Below are 23,236 nucleotides of genomic sequence, written 5' to 3'. Positions count from 1 at the left end.
CTAGCAGATTGAGGATTGACAGCATATATATATTTTTTTAAGGGAAATTTTGCTGTTGGACACTGGAAAAACATGTAATTGGCCGGCACATACCGTCAGACCGAGAATTTGCTAAAAGACACCGTAAATTTGTGGTTTTTTTCTCAGACACACCGTACCGATTATTTTATTCATTTCTCAGTTTCAGGGAGAGAGAAGGTGGAAGAAATGTCGTTTTTGCCCTTGTCTTCAGCCTCTGGCCGGCGCGACCATGACTGGAGTTGAACGTCACCGACGAGCTGGGGCTGGGCCTAGAGAGGGCACGGGCCAAGGGTCTCCTCCACCACACCTCGAGGCCCGGATCGAGCGGCTCCTCCTCCACGCCTCGCCCAGCGCCACCGGATCTGCGGCCGGCTCTGCACTGCCTCGCCCAGCACCATCGCCTCCCTACTGCCGCCGGCTCCGCACCAGTGGCGGCATGATTGCTCGGCGGCCCCGGGGAAACAGAGCAGGCGCACGCAGCAGGCGAACCACGCCAGCCGGGTGCGCGGCCCGACCTGCGGAGGTCAGTGGCGCTCTCGCACCACGCGCACGCGACAGCTCTTCCCGCCAGCCATGGCGCTCGCTCCGGCACGCACCAACAGAGGGCGAGGGAGGGAGAGGGAGCGCAAGGGCGATTGAGGAGGGCGCCGGCGTCATCAAGGCCGTCGACTGCGCGCCACCTCTCCGCGACAGCTCTGCCCGCCAGCCATGGTGCTCGCGCCGACACGCACCAAGAGAGGGCGAGGGAGGGAGAGGCAGAGGGAGAGGGAGTGAGGAGGGCGCCGCTGGCATCGGAGGAGTAGATCGGAGGAAGAGGACCCGAGCGGCAAGTGGGGATCTCACCGGCCGACCAATGACCAAATCGGTGGCGGCGTGTGTTACAGCAAATAATCAGCAAAGGTCCGGAGGTCGAAGACAAGGCTAGTTTAGACATTTCTTCCACTTCTCTCTCCCTAAAACTGAGAAATGAATAAAATAATCGGTACGGTGTGTCTGAGAAAAGAACCACAAATTTACGGTGTCTTTTGGCAATTCTCGGTCCGGCGGTGTGTACCGGTCAATTACATGTTTTTCCAGTGTCCCACAGCAAAATTTTCCTTTTTTAAACTATGCTTTTAGAAAGCACAAGGATATACACTAGTATATATATTCTTATGCATACAGGAAAATGGAAGCAGATCGGGGCACAAACATTACAATTTAAAAAGAAACTTGAATCATAGAGGTCATTTCACTTACAAATTGCAGGAATTACAAAAGGATGAGTCGATTGATACACGAGAAGACATGAACACAACAGACAGATAGCAGTAGTAGAAGAAGAGAGGAGGGGAAAAAAATCAATGGGTCGAGAAATCAAAAGAGCGAGGAAGATGAATCATAATATGTGGGCTTACGGAGCAGCGATTATATATAATATGGAGCTGAACCGATGAAGTAATGTGCTGGGCGATCAAGCCGGGGGGCCGCCGGCGGCACCAGCGGCGGCGCCCTGGTCCGTGGTGCCGCACGCCTGGTTGCACATCTTGGTGCAGGCGGGGTCGGTCTTGCCGTTGGCGCACCGCTCGTAGCAGTCGTCGTAGCAGCCGTACGCGGTGGCCGCGGGCACCGACGCCGCCACCACCAGGAGGGCCACCAGGGCCAGCGCCACAATCCTCATGCTCTGGGCCATTGCAGGGGTGGTGATTTTGCTCTTGTGAGTGCTGCTGCAAGCTTTGGGTAGCCTCGTCAATGTCGTCCTTGCATTGCGACGTGCGTGTGGTGGAGTGTATATATAGGAGAGGAGGAGAGAACATGAGTGTGGGACGTGCGCGCTTCACGGGACATCAATGGAGGGGTCGTACTGTGGACAAAAAATTGCGTTCGGACCGTCCCCTTGTATTGTTGGTGACGACGGTAAGTGCAAGCCAGACACGTGGCGTTGGTAGAACCGAACGCGCCGGTGAAGCAGGAGAACGAAATTGTGATGGGCCGGGCATGAATGGGATAGATGCTTAGCGTTTTGGGCCTCGTCATGGATCTTCCAACCATTTCAGCTTTCATTCTCTCTCTCTCTTCTCCACCACTCGAATTCAAAAAGAAAGAAAGAAAAGAATCATGACTGCAAACGTATGAAACCATATGATGATGATGGTTCAGGAATCAGGACTCGGTAGGCAGGTATCTCAGAACCAAGCTTTCATACAAAGTTCATCACACCGTAAAAGAGCAAGTCTTTTTTAGAAGGCTCTTCCTCTATAATAATCATTCGATCTAAATATCGTGCTATATGAGTTCTTCGTCATCCGTGATCTTACAGGTAAGATGTAAGACTCCTTCTAAAGTAAGATTCCCTTTAAAAGTAGTAGACTTTAAAAGTTTGATTGTTTGGAGGAAAGCGAGACGTGTACTCCTATTTTGAAACGGATCGGAGAAAACTCTGCCCAGGTAATAGAAACGAAGTCACACACGGCCTGAGCAACGGAAACGAAGTTGGATGCACGGCGACGGACTCGGCCACTCGGGTGTTGGCCATGTGTCTCCTCCGATCCGTCAGCACATTAGACAACGAGCAGTACACGGCGCATAACTGTGGAAGAGTGCAGGTTAGCTCCGCTTGCAACCGAATTAACAGCGCTGCTCCAGCCTGCTCGCCTGCACTTTAACAGCGTGAGGAAGATGCTGATTACCGAGCCTCTCTTCCAATAGTGCTCCAGATCCGGAATATCGGATTGACCTGGATTCGTTTTTTTTTTCAAATAATTATAAATTATAAATTGGATTCCTTGGTTAATGGGCTGGTCACATTAGGCAGCCCAACAGAGCATCGTTCCTTCTACGCCTTGCATTACTTATAGTACCATATTGTGAATAAACAGCAGCAGCAACGTGGAGGTGGAAATAAGATCAAGGTACGTAAAACAACACAATTCACACGTGAGGGACAAACAATCCCTAAATCAAAATAATGTATGATAAAAAGGTGGAAAACAAAAATCTAAACATGTTTGTAAGGAATAATGAAAAAAAGATCATGCAAAAAGGGAAAAAATATAAGGTTACATTGTTTATGAGGGCAAAAAGTAAAAAAAAGTTATGTTTAGATAGACCTGCTAAATAAATTAATGCTACATTATATAAATCATAATTATTTTGCATCTAGAGATGATTGTTTATTTATATCTGTTCATTTAATAAAGTCATAATATCTCACATTATTTGTATGTGTCTACAGTAAACATTGGGTAGCCAAATATAGAAAGGATAACTGCTGAAAATATATAAGTTGTAAGCTTACTCCAAATGAGTGCTCTCTTCTCTACACCCTCCGGTAGCGCAACTAAGACTACGACGGGTCCTCCACCCATACAAGGATGGAGGTTCTCCACCCATACGAGGATGGATTGAAAGAACTATGGATATATGATAAGATAGGGATAGCACGAGCCGTTCAAAAAGGTATCAAGTCAAACTGCAGCGCTGAGACATCCTAACGAACAAAAAATTTGAACCTTGTTCTACACGACCCGATTAAATCAATCAAACACTTGCCATCTACCTTTATTGTATATCAACAACTCAATTAACATTGCCATTGCATTTCAAATAGTTTGTAGAAACACGTGCGTGTCGCACGTGCATATTTGCTAGTATACTATAAAGGAGCGAAGAAATTGTAAATCCATTGTCAGCGTAAAAATTTTCTACCCTTTAGATTGACAAGTGGACCCACGAGAGAAGGACGTCGGGAACATACGAATCATGTGTGTTTCTCTGTTCCCGCGCCTGGCTCCCCTCGTGTTTTTTCACCGACGATTCTATACCCGTCCGCGCGTACCCACGTCCACACCCGCGACCCCTTCTTCCTCTCGCCAGTCGCGACGCTTGTCACCGCGCGCGGCCGTGCAAGATCGCTTAACACACCGCGATCGCTCCTTCCTTCTTCCTCCCTCTACGTAGACTCCAACAGGCGCCTCCCTGGTTCCCACCGCAAACCTCTCCCTCACAGACGGGATTGAATTTATCGGATTGGTGGTTCAAGGACGGACCCTGCAATCGGTGGCGATCCCATCCCCATGGATGCAGATGAAGCTGCCATGGCGGTGCCGGTCGCGGGCGCCAGGTGCACAGATTGACCGGCACGAGGCGTTGGTGGTGCCTGGGACTGCCGCGCAGTCTTCTGATATAGGTTTGAATCCTATTGCGCTTCAATTCTTGCTTCTGCATCTTCAATTTAATTTTGCATACTCCACACCAGATTAGATTGGCATGCAAAGCAGTGTTGACGAGTTCTTAAATAAGATGGGTTCAAGTTCGATCGACCTGACGGGCAGCAGTTGAATCCAAGCGATCGAGATCGACGAGCGCACGACGGCGCACGCATGAGCGCGCATGCCGATAGCCCATCAGATTCAGATTGGCGCTGCCATGCAAGTGCAAGTGCATGGCGTGGGTGCGTTTGTGGTCGAGTGCTCTAGCTCCGCCGGCGCTCGGCACTCTTGTTAATTCAGCAACGTAACATGCGCGCATGGCCATCAAGCAAGAGTATATACAAGATTTCTGATCTGCAGTTATGCTTCCATTCTGGCCGTGTCCGTCAAAGTCAGCTCTCACACCCGATCGAGACGATTATCAAAACGCAGGGTTGAATTGAATTCCGTAGACAGAATGGTTAGAGATAACTGGCGGTCGTCTAGCTATTGGACGCGTTGATAAGTAAAACTAAGAAGCTTACTGATGCGCAAGAACTCGACAGACAGTATACCTAAAACAGTCCTGTTAACGGACTATCATATTTCTTATGCCCTATGCTTATCATGCCAGCCTGATCTCCATATAAGTAGAAATTTACTTATCTTCCTATCACTTTTCTTATGTGTAGTATCTGATATATATATATATATCAGATACTATATAGGGACAATTGTCTGTTGGACATCCAAAGTAATGATTCTTTGCTGGCGGACATCCACTTTGGAGCATTTTGCCAGAAGACACTCTGGTTCGGTAAAATTAGGCCACAGGTCACCGCGGACTAATTGCAGCCGGTTCAGGAGAGAGAACAACGGTGAAATGACATTCTTGCCCACCATTAGGCCCAGCCCAAGTGCCTCCTCGGCTGTATCAATCAACTTGAGCCGCCGCGACGCGCTGCGGAGCGCGGACATGGACCGCGCGCGGCGGTGCACGGACGCACTCCGGGGCGCGAGGTGTATGCCCCCCTCTCCACCATTAGGCCCAACCCAAGTGCCTCCTCGTCTTGGCCCAGGCCGCAGCAGAGCACGCACACGCCCGCGCCGCGTCCGCCGCGTAGGCTCCGCGTCGCCACTGCCGTGCCCAGGCACGAGGAGCACGGGAGCGCCGTCCTTCTCCGGCTATAAAAGGCCGGTCATGGTCGTTGCCGAGGCCAAGCATGGGAGCGCCGCGCCCCGCCTCCGCTAGAGCACCTCGAGCTGAGGCCATGGTTGACGAAGCTCGAAGCCGTCGGAGCGCCGCGTCCTCCGCCGCCGAGCCGCTCCGCCCTTGCTCTTCTCGCCTCGCTTTGCCTCGCCGCAAGCCGCAATTACCGACAGTTATGTTTTCAATAAAAACATTTGTGAACATAATTATTGTACTTGCAGTCAGTGAATGTCATGCTAGATTATTCTCTCCTTGTGGGAGTGGACAAAGGGAAGCATGAACTTGTGTTTGGCATCATTGATTATTTGAGGCAATATACTTGGTACAAACAACTGGAGATATGGGTGAAGACTTCTAGATATTTTGTATTATATAATATCTAGATATTGATTCCTGGAAAATAAATATGAATCTATTATTAATTGAATTATGGTTGCACTGTATCATCACGTATTGTTATATTTTTAATATAGTATAATATATATGAACTGAGATGTTTCCTCCGCTGTGTATGATTTGTTTTAATATCTTGTTAATTGGCAAACAAATATTTTCTTACAAAAACTTTAGTTATTTGATTTTTTTTAACGTTAGCACGGACATTATACAAGTATACAGAAAGATTATCAAAATCCTTCCTAGAGCAATCAATCACGCCTCGATCGTGACCAACAGAAGAAACCAACCAACGGGAAGCGACTCATCGTGTTTCATGTACGACAGATCAAGGGCCAGCCACCACCCACCAGCCCTTCCTCGCCGTCGCCGGGCTGTGCCAGTGTCTCCAGGCAGTACTCAGCTATGGCCCGTCTCCATGGACAGTTCCACCACCTCGGTGTATTCCGAATTCTTTTTAAATAATATTATTTAATGATTAATTGCAAATCTAAAAACGGTTATACAAAAATTTGACATATAGCATCATGTCGGTCTCTCACTAGCCGATAGGCCCACGTGCGCACGCGTAACATCCGAACCCGCCAAAATAGCCCGTCGTCTATACTGTCGGCATCCGGAGGTCCAGTCGGCCCGTGGGAGGCCGACAGGTCAGTCGGCAGCAGGTGAGGCAATTCTCAGGCCACTTCATAAGTAACAGCGTATCAACTTTCTACGGTTTGAGCCTGCCGTCTGTACTTGGTTAATATAATCAGTGTCTGTAAATCTGTTGATCCAAGAAAAGCCAGCTGTCATGTGATTAATGATTACTTAAGGGCGCCTAGTTGTAAAATATTAAATTACTATACAGCTTAAATTAGTTTGTTATAAAGACTTGGGGCGGCGTATGTGTATGTCAAGGGTCAGTCAAGTCTTGTATTAATAATCTTGTACGTGCCACTGAAGTTAATGCTCCAAATAGTGCTTTAAGAATTTCTGCCAAGTTCAAGCTACTGAGGGCTGCTCTCAAAAAGTGGGGCAAAAAATTATCAAACCTCTACAACCTGCTCAAGAATTGTAACGGTAATCTAGAAGTTTTGGATGCTCTAGAGGAGCAAAGAACACTTTTCATTCAGGAATATAACTTCAGAGCAATCCTAAAAGCCCATATCCTCAGATTGCTCAGATATAAAAAAAACAATATTCGAAAAAAACGATACACTGTGAGATGGACTAAGCTGGGAGATGAAGGAACAAAATTCTTACATGCTGCTGCCACAGAAAGGTATAGATTGAACACCATCACTAGTCTAGAAACTGATGATGGTAGAACAGTCACAAACCACAATGAGAAAGCTACTCTACTGCTTGAGGAGTACAAAAAGAGAATGGGATGTTCCTCCAACCCAACAATGCTCTACAATCTCAGTGAGCTGATTCAACCAAGTGATGACCTAGAACATCTATCCAGGCCCTTCTCCACCCTGGACATCGATAAGGTAATCAAGCAAATGTCGACTGACAAAGCTCTAGGCCCATATGGCTTTAATGGTTTGTTCCTTAAGAGATGATGGGACATAATAAAAGAGGATATCTATACCCTATGCTTTGATTTCTTCAATGGTACTCTAGACTTGGAATCTGTAAACTGCTCCTTTATCACTTTGGTCCCAAAAGTGCACAACCCAACAAGTGCAAATGATTTTAGGCTCATCTTCCTTCTAAACTGTGTACTTAAGATCTTCACAAAACTACTTGCTGATCGGTTGCAGACAAAGATTATCCCTCTGGTTCACACAAACCAATACGGCTTCATCAAAACAAGAACAATCCAAGACTGTCTTGCCTGGGCCTATGAATACATATACCAGTGTCAACACTCTAAGAGGGAAATTGTAATTCTAAAACTGGACTTCACGAAGGCTTTTGATACAATAGAGCACAATACAATCATACATATGATGAGTCACTTGGGCTTTGGGGATAAGTGGTTAGATTGGATTCAAAGAATTCTTGCTTCTGGTACCTCCTCTATCTTGCTCAATGGGGTCCCTAATAATCATTTTCATTGTTGTCGTGGGGTCAAACAAGGGGACCCCTTGTCACCCCTTTTATTTGTCCTTGCTACGGATCTGTTACAGTGCATCATCAACAAAGGATACCAAAATAGCCTGTTTGAACTTCCCATACCCTCTTATGAGCTTGATCAATACCCAATAATACAATACGCTGATGACACCCTCCGTGTCATGAAAGCATTCCAAAAAGAACTCTTTACCTTGAAAGGACTGTTGGAATCCTTTGCACAATCAACTAGATTGAGGGTCAACTACAACAAGTCATGCCTAGTCCCCTTGAATCTTTTCGACAAAAGGCCCATCTCTTGGCGGGGGCGTTTGGTTGCAAGATTGAATCCTTGCCCTTCACCTACCTAGGGTTACCTTTGGGTACCACAAAGCCCAGGGTTGATCATTTTGAACCTCTTATGAGTAAAACTGAAAGAAAACTCACTACCACTTCAAACTTCTTGACTCACGCTGGAAGACTTCAACTGGTCAACTCGGTCTTGTCTTCCCTCCCCACCTTTGCCATGTGTACCCTACAAGTCCTAGCCACTGTCCTGGACTACATAGATAGAGCAAGGGGACATTGTCTTTGAAGAGGGTCCGATAGCAATGCCAAAATGAAACCCCTTGTGGCTTGGAAGAAATGTGCAAAGCCCAAGAGAAAAGGAGGCCTGGGAATTATTAATCTCTGGAGTCAGAACAAGGCCCTTCTATTAAAGCATTTGGACAAGTTCTACAATAAAAAGGAAATTCCATGGGTCAAACTTATTTGGAATGCCCATTACCCCAATGGTCAAGTTCCTCATGCAACAACTGATAGAGGCTCCTTTTGGTGGAGGGATATCCTAAAACTTTGTGATTTATTCAGATGAATTGCTGAATGTAAAATTGGAGATGGCTCTACTATCCTCTTTTGGTCTGATCACTGGAATGACAACATCCTAAAAACTAAATACCCACGACTATTCTCCTTCGCAAAGAATAAGAATATCACAGTTGCACAGTTTCTGTCAAACAACTCCCTGGAGACCCAGTTTCATCTTCCTATCTCAGAACAAGCATATCAAGAGTTTCAAAGCATTCAAGATTATATTCAAACAATTCAAGTTCATCACAATACAAAAGATTCTTGGCAATACATTTGGGGAAACAAGACTTACTCTTCCTCAAAGTTCTACAATCTCCCTTACAAGAACGTCTAACCTCCTACTCTGTTCATCTGGGTTTGGGATTCCAGATGTTCCAATAAACTCAGGGTCTTCTCCTGGCTTCTTTTAATGGATAGGCTCAACACAAGGAACATCCTCAAAAGAAAAAAGCACAAGCTAGAAGGAAATAACTACAATTGCATACTCTGCAGCAACAACTTGGAGGAAACTACCTTTCACCTCTTTTTCAGCTATCCTTTTAGCCAAGCTTGTTGGCAGTACCTTGGCATTCATTGGGATTTCTCCATGGATTTCTTTTCATATGCTGATTCAAGCTAAGCAGCAATTTCAGAGCCCTTTCTTCATGGAGATCTTCATCATTGGAGCTTGGCAAATCTAGAAGCAGAGGAACAATTACATCTTTGATCGTGGTCGCCCTTCCTTTAGCTCCTAGAAGCAAAGTTTTTTTGGATGAAGCTAATTTACAGGCTCTTAGACTCTGTGACTCTAAAAGAGCGATTTTCTTATTCCTTTTAGCAGTCCTAGTCTAGTGTTGTTGGCTCTCTCCCTTTTCAGTTGTGGGGTTGTCATTCTTCTCTGCTCCACCTCGGACCCCTCCTCTTTCTTTCTGCTCTTGTACAGTTCTTCTCCTTGTTGTTTCTCAAATAGTTGTTGGGCTTCGCTTTATTTTAAATAAAAACTTTACTGTGGGGGCCTCCCCTGCAGTATTTTAGGTTCAAAAAAAGGAGTTGGGGAGAAGATGGTGAGATCCTCGTCGCCGGTGGTGAACGTGTACCCAAAATATGACGCGTATTTCATTGCTTCTATTAGCATTTTTTAATGTGAACTGGGGTGTAATGCTATTTTCACGTATTAGTTTTTCACATGTATGCAAAGGTACAATGTATTTGTTATGTTTACCTGTTGGAACTGTCTGATTTGCTTTTATTTTAAAGGTTAAACTATCAGAGAAGACAAGTCTTCTTGAGGAAACTAAAAAAAGGATTGAACTAACTTCTAAGGTTGAAGAGCAGCAAAAGCTGAAGGTTGGTTTGCATGTTCCTGTGATAATTCACCTAATACCAGTTAATCCTGGCTTCCTACAATTATTCATAAAATCTGTAATGGGTGTATGTCTTGTGCATTTAGCATGCATGAGACATTAACACTATATCTGAATACTATCACTGTTGTTATAACTACATAAATCCGTGTTTCAGAATTCGGATGTTAGAAACCAAAAGACTGCTATATTATTGCTCTACTTTTCAGAAGGGCATAAAACTAATATTCTTCATCATCTATGCTGGGATACAGTTCACCTGATAGGGAAGGAGGAGGCTGAGGGTAGCAATCGGTTCGGCAGTCTACACGATACAGACAAGCCAACTGGTCCCCGTTACCTCCGTTATCTTCACCAGTTAGCACCACCAGGTAACTTTGCTTAGTAGAAGAATAGCTCAGCACAGAACACAACACAAACAAATGCAGTAGACTGAACTAACTCCTTTTACAGGATCAATTGAAGTGAAGCTCATACATTACTGTTGTATGCATATTGTGTGGAGGAGATAGAATCTTTCAGTTTCGAAGAACTATCTGAAGATTCTTACGAGATAATAAAATAAAAGTTGTGCGATAAAGGAGCAAATCATAATATTAAGAGTGTAAAGAAAAAGGTCAGAGATACAAAAAAATTGTATACTTTTTAGAAAGAAAAAATAATGAATCGACTTGTTGTCAAAGACAAGAAGTGGTGGGCCAAACAGGTAATTTTACTTTTGTTTAAATCTTTACGAACAAACATCTAATATTTATTTGAATATTTCTATATGGAGTAACTTAAATTAAAGTTGGTTAATATAAATAAGACTAATTTTATTTATTTTGCAGGGTCGCCAATACCAAAAGCTCAGATATGGACCACCTAAACATCTGAATTTGATTGAAAGAATATTTGAGCCATGTGAAAAGGTAAAAAATCCTTCTACTCTATCCATCTCATGGTATATAGGTTTTGCTACAATACGGCCTCGTCATAGAAAACATCCTCCTAACTCTCAGAGCCCACATCTTAACACACTCGTGATCCTCCCCTGTTTCTCGCGGTTCTCCTCCTCCCACTCATGATCCTCCCCTGCTTCTCGCGATCCTCCTCCTCCTTCAAAGCATGTTCCCAAGCTTCCCACCAAACGTGGAATATATGCGTAATAAAACTTCTATAGTAAATAATTGTAAAAGCTATATATATATAATAGTTGTGTACTATTTGTCTATAATTTGTTTATTAATATATGTACAACTTTTCAACCATGCCCCATATTTTTACTCTCTTTCCTTTCTTCTCTCTTATACATCAGTAAAAATATTGACTAGTTTGGCTACAAGAACATTGTTAGGCTTAGCTCTTATAGTGGTATGATCCCTAGTAGTTGAAGTGCACCCCCCTATTTATAGTGTTATGACATGGCACATTACGCACTATTCTGAAAAAAATATCTATACTCTACAAATTTCTTCATTCTTATCTAGTTTTCTAGATATTTTCTGCCATGCAAAAATATCTAGCTCTATAGTTTCTGCCATGCAAAAATATCTAGCTCTAGGGTATTCCATACCTTCACCATCAAGCATGGTTAGTATCTTCTTCTTTTGCCATGAAGATAACTCTAGAGGAGACTCTCGTCCAATCTATCAAAATGCTCTTCGACCTATACAGATGCATCCAACTAGAGGAGACAATGCAACCTCTAGTGCCCTAGCCACTCAGAGCCCCATCGTGGGGTCCAACTAGTTGGCCAAGGGGTCAAGCATAGATGTCGAATACCCACAACTATTCTCCTTCGCAAACTTTCTCGCATCTCAAGAACGCCGACATATTTGCTTGGTCTCCTTAGTAAATGACCGGAGTCAGCAGAGACCTCGCGGAGCATAAGCTCAATATCATCTGTTTAAGTGAGTCTATATATCTAAGCTACAAGTAAATTTGTTTCACATAGCATCTCTAAGTAGCAAAATCTTGAGCACTATTAACTGCATCAAGTTTGCTCATGTTTGGGATTGCCCATATTAATGCTTGTTTTCCATGATGCAACGGCTTCACTTATCCCAACACGTTTAATTGTTGTGAATGCTTATGCAATTGTTGACAACTAAAGTGGCTCAAATGCACAAGGACTCCGCCATCATGTTTCTATCATCAAGACAGTCAGAAAACATATTTGGATCATCCCATTTGAAGCCCGGACGAAGAAATGGCGTTTTGGGGTGCTGACCCTGCTAGAACTGGCCTGGCAGGTTCCCAGCCCGGTTTGGTCAAGTTTCTCAAATGCAAGATTAGATTGCACCATTGCATTCCTCTCGTTGAGCTGATCGAAAAACATATATGTTTCGCCTCATTTGAAGTCCTGATGAACTAATTACAATTTTTAGAAGATTTTCTGCACCGGACTACAGCAGAACCGGCCATGCTAGTTTGGGAACCGGACAGGCCGGTTTGCCTGCCCCTGTGGTTGACCAGGCCCCGTGAAAACCGGCTAGGCCAGTTCGCCTGTACGAGTCCAACCTAAACACTATTTTGGTCGGGATTTGACGTATTTTCGCATAGGAAACTTAGAGATCACAATCTGGAGTTTTCTCTTATTGGGATAAGACCACCCCCTCTATATATATGAGACAGTCGCGATCTATTGAGGGATCCAGCACCCAATCGTCAGAAAACACATCTACTACCTCTCTTTATCTTCTTTTCCCATCTATCTCTTCTCCTCGTTCTTCGTCGGTGCTGTATGGCTGGAGGGTCTCCAACACAAATTGAAAAAGGAGGGGAACAAAAGGGCAAACAAGTCGCCAAACAGAAAGAACAAGTGGCAAGCACAGCTCCCATCACAATTCACAATAGCAACTATACCACCTTTACTTTAGTTTCACACTTTGGGCAAGAACGAATGATCAGGCTCATGCCATTCATTCTTCAGATACGAGAGCAAAGGAAAGGGCATGGCATGAAGCATGATACATACGTCTGGCACCAGTACCACTAAACACAACTCCACTGCCCTAGGATGCACAGCTTCCTCAATTCACAGGATGGTACAGCAAGAGTTGGTTTTCTTCGCCTGCTTGTAGAACATCTGCATACAAGTTAGGGGAATGTCAGCACGAACATATCATAAACAAGCCACGGACTGGCTAACCGACCAGTTAGCCTAATGTTGCTGGACTCACACACGACTGCTATCATTTTTCTAGGAAGTTCTCCAGGCAAACAATGGAACAGCTATGACATGTCGATGAAAGCAACAATTGTTACTATAAATGATTCTACAAGTGTAGATTTTGCATCCAACCTTTTCTTTCTAAGACACAAGGGGGTAGACCAAGAAATTTGGTCCTATATATGGTCAAATTTACAAGGAAATTTTTACAGTGACACTGAAAGGTGCAGGTTAACCATTTTGCCCCACCCCTCCTGTGTCTAGGCCAAAACCTTTATCCCATGGGGCAACCGAAGCATAGCATCGGTCCCAGGTGCCTTTTTCCACCACCGCGCTTATGTCCCCCACTCAGATCAATCATAGCAGGGGCACACCGCCCTCAGTTCCTTCAGCCCATCCTCCTCTGCCCCTTCTACATCTTCATTTGCTGGCCACACCATGGAAGGGAGGTGCAGAGCTTTGGCTCCAGTTACCTGGTCCGCGGTGTTGATCTGGAGCAGGGGCAGCCGGATATGGTGTGTTGTGGCAGCTTTGGAGGAACAGCGACACATAGTGGTGAGAGGAGCAGGCACATAGTGGTGAGAGGAGCAGAGCTGCGTCTCCCCTGCCCCTCTGCTCAACTCGTTTTGACTAAACGGGCTTCCTCAAGTGATAGTATCAACCCCAAACCCAGGGCAAATATAAAGGGCGTACCCAATACAGAGAGCTCTCACTCTGTGCGGAGTCTGGAAAAGGGTGTCAGTGGCAAGTCTTATCCTCGCCTGTGTAATGCGAGGAGACCACGACTTGAACCTAGGACCTTCCGGTCACAGGCGGTAAGACTCTACCGCTTGCATCAGGCCCGCCCTTCAAACCCAAGGCAAATATGGCCCCAAAAATTGTAGAAAGAAAAATGGGAATAATAAAAAAACACAACAGAAGTGTACTGAGTGGTCAAAATCTGAACTATGGCATCTTTTGGTGGTATCAATGTTTAAGGCTGCTTCAGTGGTGTTTTCCTAAAACTGGCACCTTGTGGTGTCATAGATCCAATTTTTCGAATTTCAATTGTGAAGATTCACACATATTCAAATGCTTAACTTAGACACTACACAACTTCAGAAGTTGCCTTTCAATCAGTATTTTACACAAGGGGTTGCAACTGGACAGATTTTGACCAATTGCCGATAGGCCATAACTTGTATGTCTTTGGACAACATACAACATCAACATAGCCTTTTAGTCCCAAGCAAGTTAGGGTAGGATAGAGTTAAAACCCACCAAGAGCCCTAAGTCATGTTTCAGGCACTTCAATAGCTGCTTTCCAAACACTTCTATTCAAACATAGATCTCTAGGTATATCCCAAGCTTTCAAATATCTTTTTATTGCCTCCCCATGTCAATTTCGGTCTTCCTCTACCTATCCTCATATTATTAGCTTGGCTTAGGACTGCACAATGCACTGGTGCCTCTGGAGGTCTCCTTTGGACATGGTCAAACCACCTCAACCGATGTTGGATAAACTTTTCTTCAACTGGTGCTACCCCTAGGCGATCACGTATATCATCGTTCCGAACTCGGTCCATTCTTGTGTGACCACAAATTCATCGCAACATACACATTTCTGCAACACTCAGTTGTTGAACATGTCGAATCTTTGTACAACATAATACACAGCAAAAATATCCCTACCTGTGAAGAAATACTTAGATCAGAACTCTTCTCCACTAGGCTATCCAACCTTTCACCTCTGGCAAGCACGCTATCAATGGTTTTATGCTGCAAATATCAAAATCAAGAACATAAATTAAAATTTGCGAAAGAAGAAAGTAGCCTTGACTAGCCTTAACCTCAGCAATAACTCATGACCTCTTCACCAGCCTAGCTCAAAAGGCAGGTGATTGAAAGAGTATTCAAGCACCTGTGCAGGGACTTGGTCAAAGTGCCAGCAAACAATAAAGAATCCAGATATTGCGCTATTCCACAAGAAAATGTAATAGAATTACTGAGCATACAGTTGACGGGGCACACTTACTCCACACATTCTGTCAGCTACTAGTTTTCTACAGCAAGCAGAAGCAGAGCATCGAACTCTATGGGCAAACAGTAAAGAATGAACCATAAAGAAAGAAAATAAGAAAAACACTAGTGTTCTAAACACATTCTAGCACCAGTTCAGCAATGTAATAACATCCTGCTCCTTTGCTCCGAACCCAAGCAGGGTAAAAGAAAACTCCCCCTGACGTAATTTTAGCATTGCCTAACATATATGGACTTGTGTATGGTGCAGATGAAAATAACTCCATTTAGAATTTGACAAGCTACTTAGTCATGTTCCCGAGGGTTCAACAAACATGAACTTACTTACCAGAATAATCTTGGTTTCATCCAAGTCCCTCTGAATTTTCAACAACTTGTCAGCCTCTGCAGGATCCTGCAAAGAAAATAATCGGAAGACAAATAAATCATTGACAAATCAAGCTTTATTTAGTCAGTGAACAACGATGTGCTCAACAAGGGGGGAAAAACAGTACATGCATAAAGTTCCAGATTTGGACAGACGCCTAATTAACAAGTATGAGTACAACAACTGTTTCGTTGCGTACAAGAATCAGATTCCTGGATAAGCTACATTTTCAAGACATAACTGCGTGAGCATGGCAAGTGATATGTACGGGATGAAGAGCGTTCGCGAGTCAGCGTGCTCAGACAGATAGCAGAGCTTCATGTTTTCCTCTTCCAAATATTTAGTCTCCGCCCCTAGATAACTACTCAAGTGCTGATGTAAAAAAAAACATCACATATGTGGTGTATGGGTCCAAACGAACCAAACCTGGTATTTGGTTAGGGCATCATCCAAGTATCGCCAAGGTTGGGTCACATCAGTTTTGGTTGTCCTCCATGACTCTCCAAAAGTCTTCTGGTACTCTTCCAGCACCTGTAGAAGACATCAGACATGGATAGCCCTTGTGAGACTGATGTGTCATCATCCTATTCATATATGACAATCGCAAGGGAGGTCATGCATTATCGGTTTATCAACACCAGTGCAGCAAAAATACAGCACAAAGGGGTGACATTACATTACAACAATCAAAAGTATGATGACAACAGTATATGGTTGGGAAGTAATGATAGACATATCAGAGAGGAAAGCCAATTGGCAGCTATGTGGTTATTAGCTTCAGAAAAATAGATGATGAGGCCTAACTGATCAGTGATTAAATCGTCAGTAATACGGCAATTGCAAGCGGTCTAGGCTCGTTGCCCATTAGATAAGCAGGGAAATAGAGCATAAGCACAGCATGACTAGATTGAGTTGGAAGTAACCACCACGTAACATAACATAATAGGGGAGGGAGTTGACGGAGATAGGATTAGGATGGGACAAGAGCAGAGAGAAGCGGTAGCGTACGATGTTGAGGAGGGAGAAGGCGCTCCTGACGGGATAGTGGGCTTCGGTGAAGGCGATGGCGCAGAGGCCATTCTGGTTGTAGCAATGCACCATGTACTCTGCAGGGGATCAGCAATCGAGGTCGGATCAGCGCAGTAGAGGAGGCGGGGAAGAAGGAAGAAAACGAGGGGGAGGCAGGCGTGAGGCGTGACGTGCCTTCGTGCTGGACGTTCTGCCGGCTGCCGGCGGGGGTGCGGAGGGCGACGGTGCGGGCGACGAAGAGGATGAACTCGCGGGCAGCGGCGCGCTGGAAGTAGCCGAAGTGGCTGACGTCCGACGCGTTGGCCAGCACCACGGCCTGCTGCTGCTCGCCGCCGGAGGCGGAGGAATCGCCAGGGGATTTGAGCACCAGGAGCGCCGTGATCTTCATCGCGGGTTCCGGCCGCGGGGGTTGGGTTGGGTCGGGGCGGCGGAGGAAGAGGAAGGGAGGCGAATTGGGTGCCGGTTGCTAGGACACGGTGCGGGGGAGCAGCGAATTCTGAAGGGAACACGGTGCGGTGCGAACACGACGCGATGCGTTTTGACGTGGCTTTCTTTGTGGGGAAGGAAGGAAGAAGCGGCAGTGGGTTGCCGACGTGTAGTAGTAAACAAGATTCCGTCATTTGGAAACTTTTTCGGAAATACTATACCACACCCATGTGTTTTAGAGCAATCTAACACACGATTTTAAGGCCGTCAGATCTTCCCTAGCTCTAGAACGCCTTCGTCTGATCTACTCGCCGCGCCGTGCCCGTGCCCGCCCATGCCCACGCCGCTGTGGCCTCGCTGCGCCGTGCCAATGCCGCCGCTGCGCCCGTGCCGCCCGTGCCCGCGCCGCCGCGATTTGTTGCTTGTGATTTGTGCCGACACAGCCGCGATTTGTCCTTGTCCTTTCATAGAAAAAAATATTTGTCGTGATCTGAGATTTGTGATTTGTTGTTGCTTGTGATTTGTGCCGACATAGCCACAGCCAAGGGCGGGGCGTCCGACGGCGACAGGGGCGAGTTTGTGCAATGCGTCTGGAGGTAGAAGAAGGCTGGAGATAGAAGAAGGCTAGAGGCTGTTAGATCTTTATCCTACAGTTAAAAAAAACCATGTGTTAAAACTGCATAAAACACATGGTTACAACTTTTTCTACAAACGCTTAATTATTTATTTTTTTGGTTAATTGTCATTAAAGAAACGCCACTATAAATTCATATTTTTTTTTTGATACGATAGTCTGTGGTGATCTAGGAACCCCTTTGACAACTACTTCTGCACCTGGCATGTTCTACATTTTCTCATGTTTCTGCAATCAACACAGCAAGCTGACAACAACCACCAAGGAAAAAGGGCAATGATTTTTATAACAGAAAATAACATAGTTATCTACCTAGAAGTAACTTATACGAGTATCGATCAGCTATAACAGTTTACTAGGCCTTGTTTAGATCACCTCTAAATTCCAAGTTTTTTCACTCTCTCTCCATCACATCAATTTTTGGACGCATGCATGGAGCATTAAATGTAGGTAAAAAAAATAACTAATTGCACAGTTTGGTTGTAAATCACGAGACGAATCTTTTGAGCCTAGTTAGTCCATGATCGGACAAAGTTTGCCAAATACAAACAAAACGTGCTACAGTGTCCAGATTGCAAAAATTTGCAATCTAAACAAGGCCCTAATGAGATCGAGGCAAGCATATAAGTTCAACTAGAGTAATATAACAATATAGTAGGGCAATAATAACTAGAGCATGATAGGGGACTCCCTCGCGCCACCGCCACTAGGGCAATGCCACTCCGCCCCCACCTAAGCTGTGATCACAAGGTTAACATCTTGTTATCTAATTAACACATATTGTTTGGTAAATAATCATCTTAGTTCTCGGTAGCGAGAGTCTGTAGTGTTCAGAAGCGCCACCAATCCACTTGTCTCTATATATTTGACATAAACCTAGGGCTTGTTTGGCTGCACTTCAATCCACCACAATACATGTGGATTGGAGTGGTTGGAGTGCAACCAAACAAGACGCGTGCAAAAGATCAATTTAATTGTGTGCTTGAGATTTACATGTTGTCTTTTGAATATGAGGCGGAAAGAGCATTTCCAAGAGATTCTTTATATTGTTCCTAGTTTACATAAATAGAGGTTTTGGTGAAAAAATACCCTTCAATAGCCTCTTCAATTAGATATCTAAATATAGATATAATCTATTCTGGATTTCTTGCTAGCTAAAGATGGAGAGCGAGAATGACTCTCTAGACTATGCAAAGCTGTTGGAGAGTACAAAGATATAGAAAGAGATTTTCACTCAAATGACTCTCTAAATAATGATTTAGAGAGTAGATTTTAGAAAGGCTCGTGGAGATGCTCTAAACCACCAACGCCATACATACTCTATGCCAAAAAAGGAACCCCAAGTTTTTCGCTGAGTTGTTAGTTTAAAATGTTGAGTGGAAAACAGAAGTATAAACATGAGATTCTCTAATAAATGTCAGTTATTCTGGTTTGTTGAGGTTGATTTAAAACCAATATATAGTAATAAATATCACATCTAAAAGAAATTTTAGTGATAAATATCATATTCATCTGATTTGATATGATGTATAATATTATTATGGGTAAAACTAAATCAGATTTGTCCCCCTGAACTTGTCGATGATAAATTTAGAACAAAAACCCTCATCGAATTGAAATACCATAATTTATTGATTGGTTGAGCTTGTCGTTTTATAATATCAGATATCTATTGTATAGTATTAGCGACAGAAGATATATCATTCTTAATTACCAAAACATTTAGGATAGATACACTCAATCAAAGATTTAAGCACGAACCGGAGAATTTACGCTTATACTACATGTCTTTCTCTCTATATAAGCATAGAAGAGAAAGGAAGAACAACGGACGATATTGTTCCGTTAGTGTTGTTCTTCTCCTAACAGAATATAATGGCACTCGTCAAGAGCAGCACAACAAGGGCGGCTGTGTGTGCTGCCTTTGTTTGCTTTATTATTGTTGTTCTTGTGCCCATGCTGCCATGTTCCCTCTCCAACCAACCTCCAAGAAAGTTCGCATCCAATACTTGTGTACTCCTACCATCCCAAATTATAAATCAATCAAACTTTTTTTTAAGAGTCCAAGCATCTCAGGTAGTTTGACCAAATTTATATAATAAAAAATAACATTTATGGTATCAAATAAGTATCATTAAATTCTTCATTAATTATTATTTTTATAGTATATCTATTTGATGTCATAAATCTTTATAATTATCTATATAATTTTGGTCTTGAGATGCTTTGACTCTCCAAAAATTTAGAATGACCTATAATTTGGAATGGAGGGAGTATCGAACAATATAATATGGTCTGATGTGACACGTGAATGAATTATTCATCATGCGTGGTTCCATCTTCATGATACGATGGAATAATTGCTTGGATGAATGCAGATGAGGCAGACGAATGGGCAGTGCGATATCGCGCGGTGCTCCATAGAATGCATGGAGGAGGCCAAGAGCCCAAGACAAGAAGCATACGAGGAGTACTTCGTGCGTGCGTGCATGCCTCCCTCCTGCGACAGGCGTGTCCGTCCTCAGCAGTGCTGCTGGACGTTTCGCCGCCGCCGTCACGTCGTGCTCCTCACCGGAGACGACGTTGGAGCCGATCCGTGAGTGCTCTTCGTTCATGTAATAACCAATGCATCTATATATGATCCGATCAATACAAATTCCCAATAATATATATGTATGTCTATTGTGCTGTGCTCGCCTAGCACGTGCTGGTGTTTCACTCATCGCAACGTACAGTCCCTGATCGATGGGATCCCGTGCTGTCCATCCCGGGGAACGGGAAATCGCTGGTCGTTGCGGACCGCGTGTCGGAAGAGAGCCCCGGGACTCGTCGATCGGGCGGGCGGTGGTGGTGCGTGTTTGTTCGTCACCGACTGGGCCAGGAGCCCGGGATCGGGGAATCCACCGACCGGTCTCCCTCCCCCGGTACAACCCATTGTGGACCCAAGATGCGCACGTTGCTGACCTGGGCCGGCGAGTCCCCGGGCCGCTCGTGCAGGTGCGGTAGCAGTGGATGGATTGGAGCCGTTGGGGCAGGCAACGTGGCACAGGCCCAATCCATCCAATCCTATACCACAGCTTAGACCGTCTCCAACAACACGTACCCAAACCGAGACTCATTCACCGATTTAGGTCACTCACAGTAGCCCGAGTCCGGCACCCAGAACAGGTCTCCTCCAACAATGTATGCAAAAGTCCTCGCCAACCACCGCCCGCTCCACATCTGCCTCTCCTCTCTTTCCTTTCTCTCGGCGGCGGCAACAACGGCTAGGGCAAGGCAGCCCACCTGCGAGGGAGGCCCCTGGCGCGGTCGCCCAGAGGGATCAGGCATGGCAGCGTGGGGCGAGTGCCCTCCCCCGGCTCAGCGGCGCGGGTGCCCCCCGGCGGCCCCCCTCCCCCCGTACGCACGCCGCCGAGGCCAAGCACTGGAGCACGGCGCCCCTGCCGTCGAGGTCGCGCTGCTCTGCTCCCTCCATCCCTCCCCTTCTTCTTCTCTGCTTCCTCTGCTTTCTCTTCCCTTCTCTCTCTTGTCTTGTTCCGCGTTGGGGCAGAGCACCGCCGAAGCCACCCTGCGTCGCCGCCCTGTCCTGCTTCTCCCCCTCTATTTCTCTCTCTTCCTCCTCCTTCGACGGCGGACCGCATTCGCGCGAGGCGGGGCCCACAGTGGAGGAGCAGCCACAGCCGCCGGCTCGAAGGAGGAGTCCTCCCCGCCGTGGTCCGCTTGACCGCGCTCCACCGCGGAACCCCCACGCCGTGGGCGCGCCTCGCCGAGCCGGCCGCACCCCGTCACGGACCTGCCTCGCAGCACTGGCGGCACTATGGCCTCCTCCATCGCGGTGTCCCTCCGCGCCCTCGCTGCCGCCTCCTTCCCCAAGCCTCGCCCTGCCCCTTCCTCCCTTTTCCTCGTCCTCCTCGTGCCGGCCCTGCCTCGACACCTGCTCCGCCTCCGCTCCGCCAGAGATTTGGGTTGAGGAGAGAGAAGACGGAGGGAGGACGCACATTTGGCTTTCCTCACTCCATCTACGCAAAATAGGTGCTCGGGATGCCTCCTCCGTTGGACGCCGGATTTTTCACGTTCGCGATGCATTTTAGGTTTGGATGGGTATATGGGTAGGCTGTTGGAGACGGTCTTAGCGCTAGCTTCAGCCTTCATCTACAAGGAGGCTACAGCGACCGATACGCATAGGGCACGTGACCAAGTGATGAGCACAGACCGTTCAAAAAAAAAGGTGATTAGCACAGATATACCACTTTCTTGTCGTCTTCGGTCCAACTGCAGTTCAGGGTCCTATGTACATACAAGATAGTGCTATGATACTTCCTTTATCTACTACTCCGTAGGAGATAATACTTCAAACAAATCTGGATCATTAATTTTTAAAATTGTAAATTAATTAATTAATTAGCCTAGGAAAAGAAAAGAAAAAACATTCTCAAATCCAGTCATCATGTTTGTGGCTGCCGCACTGCCGCATCCTTCTTTTTGCTATATTTTACCATATATTTATGTACAGTTTTATCTATTCACAAGATAATTACTTTATATATAATACACAACATTTATGTTGTATCTAACTTTTATGCCTTGGTGTCAATTCAAAGCTAGTTTAATTTATTCTTCTCCCAACTCTATGAACGATATGTTACCTATATAATACAACTACTATCACTCCGATGTTACGATGAACCTGTTACAAGTATACCAGTCATGATAGGGTACCATAAAAACTTTTTAGCGAGATCATCATGTATAAAGTGTGACGCTAATGTACATATTTTTATCTTAAAAGTTGTCAAAAAAGTTTTTATGATATCCAGTCACGTTAAAGTTGTGCACCGATCACGCTCCATACTCTTTTAATTAAAAAAAACATGTTATATCCATGAAAAAGATCAACAGCCGACAATAGCTAACACACCAATTGAGCTGTAAACTTTGACGATCTAAAATGTGCTAATCAAATCATAGCCTTTCTCATGCATAAAAAATCAACTGTTTAATTTTTGCTAATCAAATCATGTCATGTCTAAAGTTGTACATAAAAAGATCTATGACATCCAATAGATCACAGATGCATCAATTAGATCTAGTAGGAAAAAGATTTTTATACCTAAAACTTTCCTTATTTATCATATTTAACAAAATAAAAGATTAGGCATTTTTCCTACTCTCCGATAACCACATTGTATATGTGTGCATACTTATTTATCAGTTTGAGTATGCTTATGTACTCATTTTAATATACTCCAAATATTACTATGTGATTTTTTTTCAAAAGAACCCATATTTTTAATATATTATTATAATACCATTATAGTAGTATATAAAAGAAGTATAACCATATACTCTAAGGTCATTGAGGAGATGCACGCCCTGAGGTTGTTCTTAGGTTGGCAAGGCCACTTAGAACACCGACGAATCTCGTGGAGAGATGCAACGAATAGCAGGAGGTTGGGAAAAGGGCAAAACTTGGGTAATAGATGTATAAAAGACGATTGATTGTTGGATCCTTCAATCAGCCATGATCCTCTAATATATATATAGAGGGGGCTGGT

At 44.8% G+C, this 23,236-nt stretch overlaps 1 protein-coding gene across 1 annotated transcript; it reads right to left on the bottom strand.

Moving 5' to 3' along the window:
* Positions 1-12,856: 12,856 nt before the first annotated feature.
* On the bottom strand, positions 12,857-17,110 carry LOC136454085 (VAMP-like protein YKT61). The gene is made up of 6 exons (XM_066454638.1): positions 16,796-17,110; positions 16,601-16,698; positions 16,019-16,123; positions 15,554-15,619; positions 14,878-14,964; positions 12,857-13,122 (listed from the first exon to the last, which is right to left on the bottom strand). The coding sequence occupies exons 1-6, from the start codon at positions 17,007-17,009 to the stop codon at positions 13,072-13,074; spliced, it is 621 nt and encodes a 206-aa protein (XP_066310735.1). The 5' UTR covers positions 17,010-17,110; the 3' UTR covers positions 12,857-13,071.
* Between the last annotated feature and the right edge of the window lie 6,126 nt (positions 17,111-23,236).

This window comes from Miscanthus floridulus, chromosome 5 (assembly GCF_019320115.1).
Source record: "Miscanthus floridulus cultivar M001 chromosome 5, ASM1932011v1, whole genome shotgun sequence".
Classification (NCBI taxonomy): domain Eukaryota; kingdom Viridiplantae; phylum Streptophyta; class Magnoliopsida; order Poales; family Poaceae; genus Miscanthus; species Miscanthus floridulus.
The sequence above is the reverse complement of the archived record's forward strand: the minus strand, read 5'-3'. Positions and strand labels throughout refer to the sequence as shown.

What these genes read in the sequence shown, in the direction of transcription:
- LOC136454085 (XM_066454638.1), bottom strand. Translation starts at nt 17,009, where the DNA reads ATGAAGATCACGGCGCTCCTGGTGCTCAAATCCCCTGGCGATTCCTCC. An exon ending in ATGCCCTAACCAAATACCAG is followed by an intron (nt 15,620 to 16,018) that starts GTTTGGTTCGTT and finishes TTTTCTTTGCAG; the next exon opens with GATCCTGCAGAGGCTGACAA. An exon ending in ATCTAAGTATTTCTTCACAG is followed by an intron (nt 13,123 to 14,877) that starts GTAGGGATATTT and finishes ACTTGTATGCAG; the next exon opens with ATGTTCTACAAGCAGGCGAA.